The sequence below is a fragment of the Lepidochelys kempii genome, chromosome 10, assembly GCF_965140285.1.
Source record: "Lepidochelys kempii isolate rLepKem1 chromosome 10, rLepKem1.hap1, whole genome shotgun sequence".
NCBI classification, from domain to species: domain Eukaryota; kingdom Metazoa; phylum Chordata; order Testudines; family Cheloniidae; genus Lepidochelys; species Lepidochelys kempii.
The window spans coordinates 57,114,615-57,130,899 of record NC_136389.1 but is presented as its reverse complement, the minus strand read 5'-3'; the positions used below and the strand labels follow the sequence as shown (position 1 = coordinate 57,130,899).

The 16,285-nt window shown below is 38.3% G+C and overlaps 1 protein-coding gene across 3 annotated transcripts in view; it reads right to left on the bottom strand.

Moving 5' to 3' along the window:
• The window catches only part of THSD4 (thrombospondin type 1 domain containing 4), a 621,627-nt gene that overhangs the window by 230,707 nt on the left and 374,635 nt on the right, over positions 1-16,285 (bottom strand). The window contains exon 1 of one of the 3 annotated variants that reach the window (XM_073303719.1): positions 9,283-9,500. The exons of the other annotated variants lie outside the window; for them this stretch is intronic. Coding sequence (XP_073159820.1) covers positions 9,283-9,354 — 72 coding nt within the window. The 5' untranslated portion in view covers positions 9,355-9,500. Of the gene's footprint in view, positions 1-9,282; positions 9,501-16,285 lie in introns of those variants that run through there. 3 annotated transcript variants of the gene reach the window in all.

Below are 16,285 nucleotides of genomic sequence, written 5' to 3'. Positions count from 1 at the left end.
GCTGATAAAAGGAGATATTACCTCACAAAGGCAGCAGCCAGGAGTTTACAAGAACTTTAAACATTCCTATGCCTCATTATACATCAGAGCATTTGAAAATCAGATCCTTATAACATTTCCATAAAGAGATCGGAAAATCGGAGAAATGATCTTTAAAAGAACAAACTATTTGTATAACAACTGTATGATTTAAAAGTAATTATGGTGAATTATTTTGCCTTTGTGGCATACATTTTTTTAAGTGAGTATCTTTCAGTACATCGCAATGTAAACTACCCTGCCTTGTACATTCATTGTTCCATTTATATATTCAGCATGTTTGGATCAATCTTAACATTCTTACAAACTTTCTGCTACTCAAGATTAACTTGCTATGCCAGAGTAAATAAAACCATTAATATTACATTGCTAAGTCTAAATGCTGATGAACGTATTTTTAAGGGGATTATTATTTTTAAAGCAAAAGATAAAATAAAATCTAAATAAAGCAAGTAAACCAATAGTACGGTAGAATAAAAAAGGATTTACTGCACTATTAGTTTCTGAATAAAATGATATTTCCATGTGTAAAATTCATGGTACATTTTTTTAAACATGTGTCTTTATCTAGTAAGTGATCCAACAGGTTTTTCAGAGAAAGGCTTTCTGGAAAAATGGTCTATGAAATTTAAGAATCAATGAGCTAACCAATCAAGCTTAACCATTTATTTGCCAATGATGAAATGAATTTAACCTATAGTGGATTTCAAATATGAGGCTATAGTTAGAAGATGCATGCACTATTATAACCTAATCTTTGTGTTCCTCAGATGCTTGCAACATAACCAAGAAACGCAATATAGGCCTAACCCAGAGCCTATTAAAGTCAATAGGCTTTGGATTAGGTTTTATGGGCCAAAAGCTATTACCACGGTATATTCACAACTCACTGCCAGTGCACTTCACTAAGATCTGCAATATTCCTGGTATTACAGACCTGGACTTCGCATAGGAGGAGAAGATCCAGGAGCAGTTAATGCATGGGAAGGAATGAGAAATTCTTGAGGATATTTGAGGAAAAATTCATGAAACGTGAAAGAATCATTTTAGGAGTTATTTCTACAACAATATAAATTACAACTTTATTGATGGTAAATCAGCCTAGCATACACACACATTTCTATAGCAAAGGATAACTATTAGTACTGAAGTTAAAGTTGAGAGATAGCAGTAGCAGCACACGACTAGAGAGTATGGAGTTAAGTATGCCATATCTCTGTAGTGTTTATGCACAACAACAACAACAGAGGGGATATTCACAGATTGGCTGCACTTTGTGCTGTGCACTTTACAGGCTTGTTTTTCAGCTCCAGTAGGTCTCTCTTTCGGGTATTATAACTAATTGTGATGACATCAATTACTGTCATATATAAATTACCATCTGCTTTATCATCTACTATAATCTTAATAGTGTAAATTTACAGTGCATCCAAAGGAACTTTCTGTTATATATGCTATAAAATTTAAAGGTCAATCCAGCCTCTTCAATTGCCCATCCAAAGGCTCCACAAGATCCCCATGGTCCACAGACATAGGGAGTATCCATGGTACTTTATGGGAAATTTCCTCTGCATGTTAGGAGGGCTCATGTCTCAGAAGAATCAGTACAGCTTTTGTATCCCCATTTTACAGATATGCAGAAAAGTGAAGCGAGTTTTTCAAGGTCACACAGCAAGGGCGTGGGAGAGATGGGAATAGAAACAAGGTTCCTTGATTGTGTACTGAGGTGAATATTAGTCCCATGGAAATTAGGAATGGAAAAAAACCTACAGTAGTAAGTTAAATAGTTCACCTCCCTGTCAATATATTGTTAGGTTAGATTGCCAGCCACATTCCCCTGCCAACCCAGGATTAGGTTATCTATTCCATCCCCCACCCAACAAAGTGTTTCCCCCGATAATATATTTTCATGGTATCTGTTCAGTCTAGCTGTAAATCTCTTGAGCAATAGGCCTCCCACACATTTCCTTGGGAGTGTTCCATTCCAAGAGTTCGACTGATGATTTGTTTGTGGACAATATAGTTTTATTATCCTTTCTGTCCTCACAGACATTATTTAGATTAAACTATTTCAATTTAAATCTTTCAATCTCCCCAGCTCCTTAATCATTTTTGTTAATCTTGCCCAAGCTCTCTTCTTTCTGGTAACAAGGTGTCCAAAGCCTAACAGTGAATGTTGAGGTGGCCAAATGGTTAAGGCAACAGACTGTGGTGAGGTAGGGACTTGGGTTCAATTCCCTGCTCCACCACAAACTTCCTGTGTAACTTTGGACAAGTCACTTGGGAAATTGAGGCAGACATTTGGATAAGAGAACTTTCGTACCTAACAGGGGTGCTGTAGATAAGCACATTCATACATCCCATAAATACAGCAGTGTTGAGGATAAATACATTAAGCTTGTGAAGCATTCAAATGCTACAGTAATAGAGCCACACAAGTACCATAGATAGAAAGGTGAAGGCAGTAAACCAGGCGCAATCTCAGCGGGCGGGGGGGCCGGCACCGTCTGCTCTATGACATGCTGCTTCCACGTTTACAGCTTAAAAAGGCATTTGGCCTATTTTTACTGCCATATTAAATATTCCACATGGTCTCATCTCAAGGATAGAACATCTGACACAATGTATGGAGCTTTTTAGAATGACACCAGAAGATTCCAATGAGCATGCTAAGAAAATTGGTCATACATGCTAGATTGGGGGGTGGGGGTGAATTCTTGCATGACAGACTAAATGTCAGTCAACCAGGGAAAATATGTAAAAGGACCATGGCCTGATGTTTACTGGGTTCTTCGCTTGCTCAAGCAGTCCATTTCTCATAACAGCGAGGGAGAGCATGATTTATACCCTACTGTATGGAAAGAGAGTCACAATGCTGGCATAAACTATACTCTTTGGCTGACCTCAGAAATAGACCTGTCAGCCAAGGAAGACTACTATACGAGCAACACAAAACCTGAAGATACTTTTAAAAGAAGGCTGTTAAGTGACTTGGCTCCTACCACCCAACCCAGGAAAGAATTAAAGACGTATATGTATTTTTAGAAACAAAACCCCAGCTAGAAGCTGGCACCATGGACCCTAGCTCTGTCTCAGGATGGAAGAGAGAATAAGGAAACTTATTCCAATATAATAGGAACTGACTAGAATCTTGGCCTAAATTTGAACCAAACGGGGTTTTTAGGTGTGAACAAATTAGTCTAATTTTAAAGAGAAATATATTCTATTTATTTTTATCCATGTTTGTACTTCCTGCTTCCGGTTAGAAAAGGGAACAGACATGCAAAGTACTAAGAGAAAGGCTGTTCTCGCAAGATTTTCAGTGCAAAGTTTGCATGGTTCAGATAAGCAACTGAACAGAAATTTTTAAGGGCCACCCAGGATGGTTTGCCACAGCAAGCCAACCTTTCTGCTAAAGATGTTGGCCACCCACAAAGCGAGGACCTTTATCTCCAAGACTTGTGACATTTCCAGGGAAATATTAAGTCAGGAACTGGGGTTTGCAATTCCATGATGTGGGCAAGGAATTGATGCAGGCAGGATCAGCTGCATTCCTGCATATCTCCTCCTATTTTTGCAATCCATGATGCTGTACAAAGCACTCTCTCCTAGCAACAACCTTTACTCCACTCAACCAAATCGAAGTGTCTGAAACATCCATAGTTCACACATTGGATCTTCTGTGGTTTCAGTGGGCAGGGATATAAAGACCTATACATTCTGTTTCCTATTTTTGTATGTTCACTTTGCTGTCTTGATCCCCTCCCCATGCCTAAACTCATAGGGGATACTTTAACAACCATTAAACTAATAAAACATGTTGTATTTCCGACAGACAGCTGATGAAACTAGCCTTTAAGAATGTGGTTAGATTTTCAGTGCTTCATACTGAGTGTTGTAGGAAGTACAAAGCGAATGACATCCCATCTGTCTGAACAGAAGTTCTGCTTCTTTAACAAATCCAATTACTACAGTGATTGGAGAAAAAATTCTTTTGCCTGGACACAATATCATCCTAGAGCTGAAAAGGATTCGGAAACCGTTTACAAGCTAGTTCCCATCCATTTAAATGCACCAAAAAAATCAGCTAGAAATATACGTTTATGAGTAGTTCACATACAGATGAAAACACAGATGAAGGAGATATTTATTTTACATTTGAGGCTGATTTTTTTTGCCATGTCTATAATGTACACTTATTTATTGTCGGGCAGACAGAATTTTAAAAATGTTAACTGCAAACAATACTAAAAAAAAAATCCAGATATTTTACTATTTGACCTTGGTTTAGTATCACATGGGTTTGGATGAGAATTTCCTAAGGAGCCCAAGCTGGGTGAATTTCTTTGTAAAGATTTATGCATTTCCACATACATTTTATTTTCTGAAGTCAGTGGTCATGAGCAACATAGGGTATGTCTACAAGCAAACAAAAAGCCGCAACTGGCCCATGCCGACTGACTCATGCTCATGGGGCTCAGGTTCATGGGGCTGTTTCACCTGGGCTCAAGATGGAGCCTGAGCTCTGGGATACTCCCATCCCGCAGGGTCCTACAGCCTGGGCTCTCACACAAGCCCGGAAGTCTACACAGAAATGAAGCAGCCCCGCAGCCCGAGCCCAGAGAGCCCAAGTGGGCTGGCACGGACCAGCTGCAGGTGTCTAGCTGCTGTGTAGACATACCCTTAGGGCTCCATCCTGTTAGGGAACACATTTGGGTGGACCCCTATGCCAGATCAAGCTCCACTAACCACACAGGTGCTCCATGCAAGTGCAGGAATCTTTAACATGGAACTTATTGTGGGACAAGGGTGTAGGGATTAAATTACAACGTATTAAAGCCAATCAGGTTGAAGACCACAGAGATCTTTAATGGGAGAGAAATTCTATCAAACTTCTAATAAATCTGAAAAATAAGACTCAGTACAAGTCATGATTAAAATGCCATGAACAACCTAATGTCTGTCATCCTGTGAGATATTCAATATGCTTTATGAAATCTTCTCTTATATTTCACTACTTAAAGCTTAACTTCCTTGGGGTCAGATCCTCAGCTGGTGCAAGTCAGCATAGCTCCACTGACACCTACAGAAATCAATAGGACTATTCAAGGAGTAGGGTATGTCTCAATGTAAGGTGGCACAATTTGGCCTTCCCAGGCTAAAAGCAACTGCCACAATGGAAGAGGAGGCATGGTTTGAGTATTCAGCTGAAGAGATTTAACCCTTACAAAAGTTCAAAAGAGTCCCCTGAAATGTACAAATGTGTAACTTGCAAACTGCAAAGGGGATATTTAAAAGTCTGAGTATTTTGAAATAGAAAGAAGGATGATTTTAATAAAATATGATGCAGTTGTGTGCTGATGTCTGAACCAAGGAATGAGGTAATGTAGAGCATGCTAATGAAGGCTTAACATATGGGCATACGAAGTCCCTCAGAACTACTAAAGGAGAGACTCTCCAGTTGCACATAGAGAATTCCCAGGACAACCTACCTTGCTGAGCCCTGACACACTGGCCCTGGAGGAAAGTTTCAGCAAAAGGGTGGAACTCAGTGAATTGTCACACTGGGAGCTAAGACACAGGACTTGCAAAAATACAGGATTTCAAAAAAAAAAAAAATGCTTAACCATAATTTTAAAAATAAGAGCCAAGCACTGCACTTTCTGCATAAATTCAGATAGATTTAGTCTGCTTCAGTTTTTTGTGGTTTTCTCATTATTTTCTAACCAATGCCAAATAAACTTTACTTCTTTCTTAGTCACAGGAACCAGTTGTACAGTCTGTTGGTGGGGACAACTGCTCCTGGACACCCGGTAGAGAAGGAATAATCTGTACTCTGATCTCCAGGGAGAGTAAGAGTCAGGAAGAAGGTAACATTTTGAGCATCCAGCTATGGGTGAAGAGAGTTGCAATTTCCTCGCAAACAGTATCAAAAAGGGTTCTGATACTGGGCTAGTGTGAGTAATGAGCAAGTTGCAAGATTACCCTGCCACATTTCCCTTCTGGATTAAAAAAAAAAATCTTGATCCTAAAATATCACCTAAAAGACAGGAAAAGTGGAGCAATGCAGTTTAAGTGACATCATGTCGATTCATTCACTATCCCAACGACTAAAAACAATCATGAAATAACCAGACAAATACAATCAGGAATTCTTTACGTTTCACAAAGGAGGAAATTGTAACAGTTGGATTCTCATGATTTTCTCGAATGTTTCTTGAATAACCAAAGGAGCATGTATTAGAATGCAGGAAAGAACAAGTTGGCAAGAAAAAGACCATCACATGCTGATGTTTTTATGAGCAGACCTTTAACAAATACAAATACACACCCCCCCCCCTACAAATGGACCCTAACAAATTCTCAGCCATCAAAAACTCACCACAGACCATGAAATCTGGCCTCCCCCCATGAAATTTGGTCTTTCGTGTGCTTTTACCCTGTACTACATAGATTTCATGGGGGAGATCAATGTTTCTCAAATTTGAGGTCCTGACCCAAAAGGGAGTTGCAGGGGGTCACAAGGTTATTTTAGGGGGGGTCAGGGTATTGCCATCCTTACTTCTGCACTGTCTTCAGAGCTGGGTGGATGGAGAGAAGCAGCTGTTGGCTGGGTGCCCAGCTCGGAAAGCAGTGCCCCACCAGCAGCAGCAGAGAAGTAAGGGTGGCAATACCATGCCATGCCATCCTTGCTTCTGTGCTACTGCCTTCAGAGCTGGGCAGCCAGAGAGTGGTGGTTGCTGACTGAGGGCCCAGCTCTGTAGTCAGCAGTGCAGAAGTAAGGATGGCAACACCATACCATGACATCCTTACTTCTGCGCTGGTGCTGGCAGTGGCTCTGCCTGCAGAGCTGGGCTCCCGGCCAGCAGGCACTGCTCTCCAGCTGCCCAGCTCTGAAGGCAGCGCTGCCGCCAGCTGCAGTGCAGAAGTAAGAGTAGCAGTACCGCAACATCCCCCCCCACAATAACCTTGTGACACCCCACCACCACCCCGCAACTCCTTTTAGGTCAGGACCCCTACAATTACAACACAGAGAAATTTCAGATTTAAATAGCTGAAATCATGAAATTTCAGATTTTTAAAATCCTGTGGCTGTGAAATTGACCAAAATGGACCTTGAATTTGGTAGGGTCCTAACTATAAAGCAATAGAAACATTTGTAGAAGTAAATGCAACACTTTAAATCAGCACACTATAATACGGGCTACTTTTTAAAATGGCTGCTCACTTATTTTCCGTCTTTTTATTTCCTTGTCTATCCAGAAAGGAAAAAATCCTAATTGAATAAGTTTCCTAGAGAGATAATATTTATGTAGCCAAGATCTGCAGCTGCAGCAGAAAAATGCACATGATTATCTACTGGTCTCTGGCAACTCACAGACAAAGGAACTACTCCATTGCTATCAGACATTGTGTATTTTAATTATTATATGGCTTTCATAATTAGACATATAATTTTATTAAAAAAGCAGATGTCTCATTACTGTAGTAAAGCATATGATCAATGATACAACTCCAATCCCTTTTTCACATGTAGTCTGCAATATTAGCTGAAAAACTCAAGTTAACAGTACAGCAGTGTTAAGTATATGGCATAAGGATTACAGTTCTAAAACATTCCACATTGCACTTCTACTGCAGCAATTCATTTCCAGGTAAGAACACAGCATTGCTTTTATTTTACTCACTAACAAGGACAATTGGCAGGCAACACTGCTGCTGCAGTAGATTTACTGTTTATATGGATCTCTGAAGACCACATGTGCATGCAATCTAACTGAAATATTTTCCATAGGAGCCACCACACATTTCAAAGTCCCTGCGCCCGGGTAAGGTGAGTCCATCTATCATTTTCTTTACTCAGTGACAATCAACAGGAAAGTTAAAACCTCAGTGACAACTAGAGGGCAATGATTAGCTTCTAGTCACTCTGAATGTCCACCCTTTTAAATGCCCTGAGCCTCTGATGAAAACTTCCCCCACCTTTTTAATTAGATCAAAGACTGCATTTCCCAACACAAGATTTCATTAAAATAGACCTTGTTTCTGGAATCACAAATATTACCATTCCTTTTTTAAACCACTCTGAAAGCAAAATGCACTCTCTATCTAGAACTATAAGGTAATAACCAGTGCCAATCCAGCAGCAACTTAGATGTGTTTTCAGTTCACCTCCACTTTCTTTTACCAGGGAAAGTAATAAGGCTATTATAACCTTCTGACACGAACAACAGAAGTTAGATCTTTAAAGCAGAAATCACCATCCTTCAGAAGATTTAGTTTTCACTTAGCTCTTTTGCATATTGTTGACATAATATGCAAAAGAGCTTAAAGAAAAGAGGCTTATTAAAGAATAACATATGCATTTTAAAAGAACAAATGGATAAATATGCATCACATTTTAGTTAGGGAGTGGGGAGAGAAGAGTATCAAATGTATCAAGGAGCAGTTTTGTTTTTGCCAGTGATTTCAATAATAAGGATATTTCATATCTATATAATGATGTTTGCTGAATTCTTTCCTAAATGGAAAATGACTATTTTAAATTTTCTGCTTCAATGTGCAATAAGGGCTTGATGTAGAACTAGGCTGATCTGAGCAAAAACCTGGAAAAGCGCATTTAGCAAATGAAGCAGCAACTTCAAATGTACAGGAATGACTGTTTCATTCCATCACTTAGAATTCTCATATTAATAGGAATATCACAAAATTCCTTCAGGGATACCACATATATTCTAAAACAGGGATAGTTTTTCCTATCTCTTATGTATTATTCTAATAATTCACACACATTGAATTCACACCCATATTATAAATATACTCCATACAAGGAGACTTGCAGTGTTTTACATAAGAAAAACACCAAGTAAAAACTTTTTTCAATCATACATCTTTCCTGCAGAAAACTTGAACTTAACATTGTATATCATCAACACTACAGATTGTTCTAAACAGTATTATATTTTTCTACATATTAGCAGAGAAAAATCCACAAAACATGGTGTATCCTCTGTGCAACAATTAAAATCAAGCTGGCTTTCAATAGGTAGTTTCATTTTAGCAACTATAGAATTCTGCAAACAGCTATTTTCATACAGCAGCAGACAACGCAAGTCTAAAATGTAACACTTCACATTAGTCTTACACAACATAAAATCACTCACAATCCCTATTGATAGATAGAAGAGGAAATTAAATTCTGACAAGACGATAATTTTTGACAAGACTTTATACTAGGCTTACCTCTCCCTCAGGTCTTGCTAACACTGCTGTTTGAAAGTAGAGCAATGTTAATATCAGGTAGCTGACAAACATTATTACCCAAAGTTAGAACTACCCTAAAGGAGAAATCCCTCTGCCAAGTACTAACAGCTAGCAGATGCACTTGTGTCTCAGTATCACAGCCCTGTAGTTCTGCTGGGCACCACTCTCTCTCCTTCTGACTCAGTACTACCAAGAGCTTTGCTCTCAGCCACTGCACTGAAGACAACTGGTAAGCTGATCTCTTCATGTAATGACTTCTCCCTGCTGGGGGAGGGGGCTTGAGACAGCAATGAGCTGGGGGCTGCAGTTTGTATAAAGCAAAGAAGGGGAGGGACAAAAATGGTCAATGCCAAGTTATGCATCTGCTCTGATTCATAAAACAAGCTAAAAGGTAACCTTTAATACATAAGGAAGCCTGTCAATACTTATTGACTTAGGTAGGCATGATTGGAGAACAGAGGCTAAAGCAGTGCAAAGATGCCTGTTGATGCTTAGACAGCAAGAGCTACTTTAAAGCTGCAGCATGTCCCTTTATTAAAAAATAAATATCAAAGCAAAAGCTAGCAAAAGCTAGCAAAAAATCAACTAAAACACTATTCAGAAAACTACATATAATCTCTCAGTTTACAAGGAGCCTTACATCAGCACAGCATTAGAGCACAAATGCTCCAATCTTGCAAGGGGACGCAGTCAGCACCCTCAACTCTCATGCCTACTTCCTAGGAGTTGAAGGTGCTCATTACCTCTCAGAAGGTGCTTCCTTGCTTGCAGGAATGGACTCTATAGAAAGATTAACGGGATCATTTATGGTAAATCTTGAGCACCACCACCAATATGCAATCTCTCTCTTGTTTTCATGTAGACAGCAGACCAAAGAAATTTTGATTTAAAGTGATAAAACCCCATCAATGATAAACTGCTTTGACCAGAATTACAGAGTTTCAAAAATAAGGGAAACAGAGAAGCTTTTTGATTGCTTTGTTTTTAGCTGGTGATCATGACATTTTCAAGCAAATAGTAAAACAAACAAATATGGAACATAGCTTTAGTATTCGATCTGCCAAATAGACTGCTATATGTCTCAGAAACTAGCAAAGATGCACAATACAAGCCCTAAAGAATGAAGTGGTTCCTTTTGTTTAAACATGCCTGCAGTTCTTTGTAGGGTGCTCTTTTTTGCTATCATCAAGAAACTAATACAAAATATTTACAAGACATGAAAATACAGTTCTGAAGTCATATTGACTAAATGCATCACACTCAACAACAGAACAGAACAATTTTGTAACATTTAAGAATTTATGGGACCTCTACATCAGCCCTAAAATTCCTCTCCTTCCCTTTCTCATTTTACTTTCTTCTAACTAGTGATAAAATCTTGAGAGTTGGCAACACAAGTCATGTGAGATCTGTTTTCCTTAAAGCTCCTGAAGTCAAGTGATTACATGAGAATCTGAGCTTTCATTTAAAAATGCATTTCTACCCCTCATGGTAGCAGAAAAAACTCAAAAACATGTCTTGAGTATAACCTAAGGTCTCAAAATCCAGAAGGCAAAGAAAAAACAACCCTAATTTATTCTTTTTAAAAATCTCATGCCTTTTATGCTGATTTTATGATTTTGGGGGGGCTTGACTCATGATTTTTGAATTCTTGGGGTTTGCAATACTGTAACTTTTCATTTGATCCTGTATCTGTTTTGTGCCTTGGTTTGCTTCATCCAGTCTCTCGCTCCCCCCCCCCTTTTTTTTTAAATTTAATTTATTTACAATATTTTGTTTGACATTTAAGTCCACAACAATCCTTTCCTCTCTCTACCCTAAAAAGGAAAGGTAGGCATATCTGGCTTCCTTGCTTTAGTTTTCAGACTAGTGCCCAAGTAACAATCAAGTATATTTATGTAAAATGATTCTGCTTAACTGTACTGAACAAAACTGCAACTGAAGTCAATGGGAATTTTGATCAAATAAAGGCAGCAGAATTTTCATAAGAACATAATGGCCATACTGGGTGATATCAATGGTCCATCTACCCCAGTATCCTGTCTTCTGATAGTGGCCAATGCCAGGTGCTTCAGAGGGAATGAGTAGAACAGGAAATCATCTCGTGATCCATCCCCTGTCGTCCACTCCCAGCTTCTGGCAATCAGAGGCTGGGGACACTCAGAGCATGGGGTTGTATCCCTGACCATCCTGGCTAATAGCCATTGATGGACCTATCCTCTATTAACTCTTTTCTGAGTTCTGAGTTCTTTTTTGAACCCAGTTATAGTTTTGGCCTTCACAACATCCCCTGGCAAAGAGTTCCACAGGTTGACTGTGTGTTGTGTGAAAACGTACTTCCTTTGGTTTGTTTCAAACCTGCTGCCTATTTACTTCATTGAGTGACCTCTAGTTATTGTGTTATGTGAAGGAGTACATAACATTTCCTTATTCACTTTCTCCAGTCAAGATTTTATAGACCTCTACCATGTCCCCTTTTAGTCAACATTTTTCCAAGCTGCAAAGTCCCCGTTTATTTAATCTCTCCTCAAATTGAAGCTGTTCCATATGCCTAAATCAATTTTTGTTGCGATGCTCTGTTCCTTTTCCAATTCGAATATATCTTTTTTGAGATGGGGTGCCCAGATCTGCACACAATATTTAAGATGCGGGCATACCAAAGATTTGTATAGAAGCATGATGATATTTTCTGTCTTATTAACTATCCCTTTCCTAATGTTCCTAATGTTCTGATAGCTTTTTTGACTGCCTTTGCACATTGAGCAGATGTTTTCAGAGAACTATCCACAATGATTCCAAGATCTCTTTCTTGAGTGGTAACAGCTAATTTAGACCCCATCATTTTTATGTATAGTTGGAATTATGTTTTCTCATGTGCATTATTTTGCTTTCATCAACAATTGAATTTAATTTGCCATTTTGTTGCCCCATCACCCAGTTTTGTGACATCCCTTCGTAACTCCTTGCAATCTGCTTTGAACTTAACTATCTTTAGTCATTCTTTATCATCTGCAAATTTTTCCACCTCACTGTTTACCCCCTTTTTTCCAGATCATTTATGATCATGTTGAATAGCACTGGTCCTAGTACAGATCCCTGGGGGGGACACCTCTATTTACCTCTCTCCATTCTGAAAACTGACCATTTATTCCTATCCGTTGTTTCCTATTTTTTTAACCAGTTACTGATCCATGAAAGGACCGTCCACTCTTATCCCATGACTGCATATATTCCTTAACAGCCTTTGGTGTCAAAGGCGTTCTGAAAGTCTAAGTACACTTGTGCCCGTTTGTTGACCCACTCAAAGAATTCTAATAGATTGGTGAGGCATGATTTCCCTTTACGAAAGCTATGTTGACTCTGCCACTACAAATCATGTTCATCTATGTGTCTGATAGTTCAGTTCTTTTCTACAGTTTCAACCAATTTGCCTGGTACTGAAGTTAGGCTTATCGGCCTGTAATTGCCAGGATTTTCTCTGGAGCCTTTTTTAAAAACTGGCATCACATTAGCTATCCTCCAGTCAGCTGGTTCAGAAGGTGATTTAAATATTAGGTTACATACCACAGTTGTTCGTTGTGTAATTTCATATTTGGCCAAAGGTTATTTACATATAGTCAGTTCACTGACCTAGTTCCCAAGCCATTATTAACAACAGGGAATTAATTGGCGAATTTCTAAGGGTCAGTTCAGTTCTCAAATGTGCAGTTGATGACAAAATCTGAACCTAAGGCCTTGAGGGTATGTCATGCTCTGGGAGTAAGAAGGGTTTCTGTGCAATGTAAGGCAAGTACTAGGAGTAGAGCTGGCCAGAGAACGACAATTCTGTTTTGGGACAACTTTTGAGATTTTGACTTTTTTCCCCCCATTCCAATATAGAATGGATATACAACTTTTCAAATGATCTTGAGAAATGTGTTGAAATGTCTATTTTCAGATCAAAAAGGTCAGTTTTTCAATTTGTGTTTTTCTCCCTTCCTCTTGTCCAAAGTTACCAAAGAGCCTTTTACCTCAGAAATCTTCCCAACGGTAAAACATTTCAGCGTTGATGAAGCAGCATATCTCAACAAAAATATATCTTATAAAAAATACTACACCCAGTTCTAAAAACCAAAGTTCTTGTGTTCTTCAAAGCAACTCCTAGCATATCCTGTCTTCCTATTAATAGAACTTTCATTTCCTCTGATGCAGAGAATGTAGCCCAGCAGTTGATTTTAACAGCTGGAACAAAATTTTAAGGATGAAATTGGAAATACTCAAAGTGTGAGTTCTCGTTTTGGTAAGAAAAACAAATCTAAAATTGCATAATTTTTGTGAAAAATTTTCTAATTATCCACTCAGTTGTGGAAGTTCACTTGAAAATGAGTAAATTTTCAAGCTTAAGTGATTTTGCAGGAAAAAAATGTTACAAATTCACATTTTCATGAATCTCTTACAAATATTCCATTTAAAGAAATATTTAAAAAATAGTGAAAAATGTCCACAATTTCACACAGCCCTATCTGTGGGTAAATCAGGTGTTTGGGCGGCATCTGTAGGAAGCCTGGAGTACTAGGTAATTCTATCCTAACCCACAGATAAATGCTAAAATAATTTTTCAAAACCCTGAATTTAAAAATACATTTGTTATTTTATTTAATAGTATTTATACGGTTTAAAAAATACTTTGCCCCTTACAGTCAACAGGAGAGTCTACTGATTTTTATATGGCTTGTATAACTTGCAAATGCTTTTCTTGAATAAATCAGGGTCAGATTATTAAAAATTGTTCATCCACAAACCACCTCGTAGTGTAAATGGTATCCAAATGGACTGCCAAGCAGGGGATCCAGGTTTGGGTACCTAATCATCTATGACAAGCAGAACTGGGAGTAACAGGGAGGCAACATACTCAGCTCCAGGGGATGAAGGATTTACTTGAGTCTCTCATATGATTCCCTTCCAGAGAGTAGCATTAACCAATTTCAGAGAAATCTGCATCCAATCTCTTCAGTTGGAAGCAGACCTGTTAGAGTCTCGGAGCACATATAGGGAGCCTAGAGGATTCCTACAATAAAGAACATTAATCCTCAGCTAAAAGCCTCTACTGAGTAAAAGTAGAGTATAGCAGAAAAAAAATTGTCTACTCAAATAAAGTGGAAATTAAGTTCTTCAGCAGTTCAAATACGTTGGTCCAGATCATCCCCTGGAAATTCATGTGCAGAGTTACTTCTCTAGCAATAGAGGAGAGGAGAGAAGATGATGACCTTGCAGAAATGCCCCTCAATAAGTATTCTGGGCACAAGTCTCTGCAAATTCTGGATGCGAGGTCAGAGGTGGGTGAAGCTCTCTGCAGAACTATGATTTACAAAGTCCCTGGAAATTTACGTTGGAGGTAATACATCTTGGCCTTCTATTACCTCCCTCTGGGTCCCCTCCGTAGCTGGTAGTGAGCTGCAGAAGGGGACCAGACAATAGCAGAGTTGTAATGAGCACAAAAATTAATAACAGTTTTTTGCTATTGTCATCACAAAGCGATATAGCCATTTCACCCCATCAATTTTTTTTCCAGTGTCTTACAATATACTTATCAGGGATGGAGTTTTTATGAATGGGCAGAGTGAATTGTATTCCATATCCATCTAATTAAATTTTTAGTAAAGCCATCTTATCTTAAATGAAGTTGATAGACAGAATTTCCTCCAATCCAGATGCTGACATTTTGTGCATAATTTTATTATCCATTTAAGCAAGGATATTCACCTACAGAAACTACATTTCTCTCCTCCAACCCCACTTTAAAAAAAATAATGATTCAGATAGACACATAACATGGTGACTGGGAGAAAACTCAAGAAACAGACTTCATTAAGAGTGTCGGCTAAAGAAGATAAAAGCAAGTGCTTAAATTCTTGATAAAAATCAGTAGAGAAGCCATTATGTTAGGGCATCTTGTTTGCTTTGTGGCTCTGAGTATTCACTACCTTTTCAAGGTTAGTTTTGCTTTTACATTCCATTTTAGGAAGCTCAATCTTATTAGAGTAAAATGCTTTTTAAAAATCAGTACTTTTGAAATGGAGTGTAAAGATTGTTGTAGAAAAGATCAAATTCTGCAGCGATAGCCTTTGTAGAGCCCTTTCACTTACCTCCATTACCTTTTATAAGTGCATTCCTTAGTTTCATAAGCTAACACCATATTTTTTCTTCACCATATTTTTTTATATTTTATCCACCTCAGCTGACTACGCTGCTATGCATTTTACAGTCTCACCCTCAGAGAGCTAGACAGGATCACTGAAAACTTTCCTGAAATATCTTACCTTATCAAAAAGAATCTCGTGGTATAATGATCCCACACACATGCACCGAACTACACGAATGATACTGAAAGCTAAAACATTTGAAACAGTTGTTCTAGAAAACTGTGGCTTATTTTAACACTGTTATAAATATTAAAGGTGTTACCGTTTGACCAAATCTCTATTGTTAAATGGCATCACTGTACTTTATTAGTGTACAGTACTAAGATCATGAGAAAATTATTTAAAAAAAACACAACTAAAGGTCAAATTAATGTCGAAGGCCACAGTTTTGCAAAAATGTATGTACATGCTTAACTTTACATATGTGACTAATTCTACTGATTTAAATAGGGAGAACTCAAACGCATAAAGTGTTTGTGGGATATGGGCCTTAGTTAGTCACGTGTAAATCCAAAGTAACCCCAAACCTATACTCCTGTAGCTGAGGTGAGAATTTGTCCACAAAACTCAGTAACCACTGGATCAGAAACTACATAAAATAATCTTGTCTAGTAGAGAAAGTTGTAGTTTAGAACTACTAAGCCACCTCACATTTCAAGTTTTGCAGCAGTGGATGGAGAAGCCAAAGTACTTTTCTACTGGAGGTAAATAAAAAAAATGTCTCCAGACCAGCACAAACTCCTCTTCTAATTTGCTTAGAACCACAGAAATTTAGGACCACAATTATTTTAATTATTTTT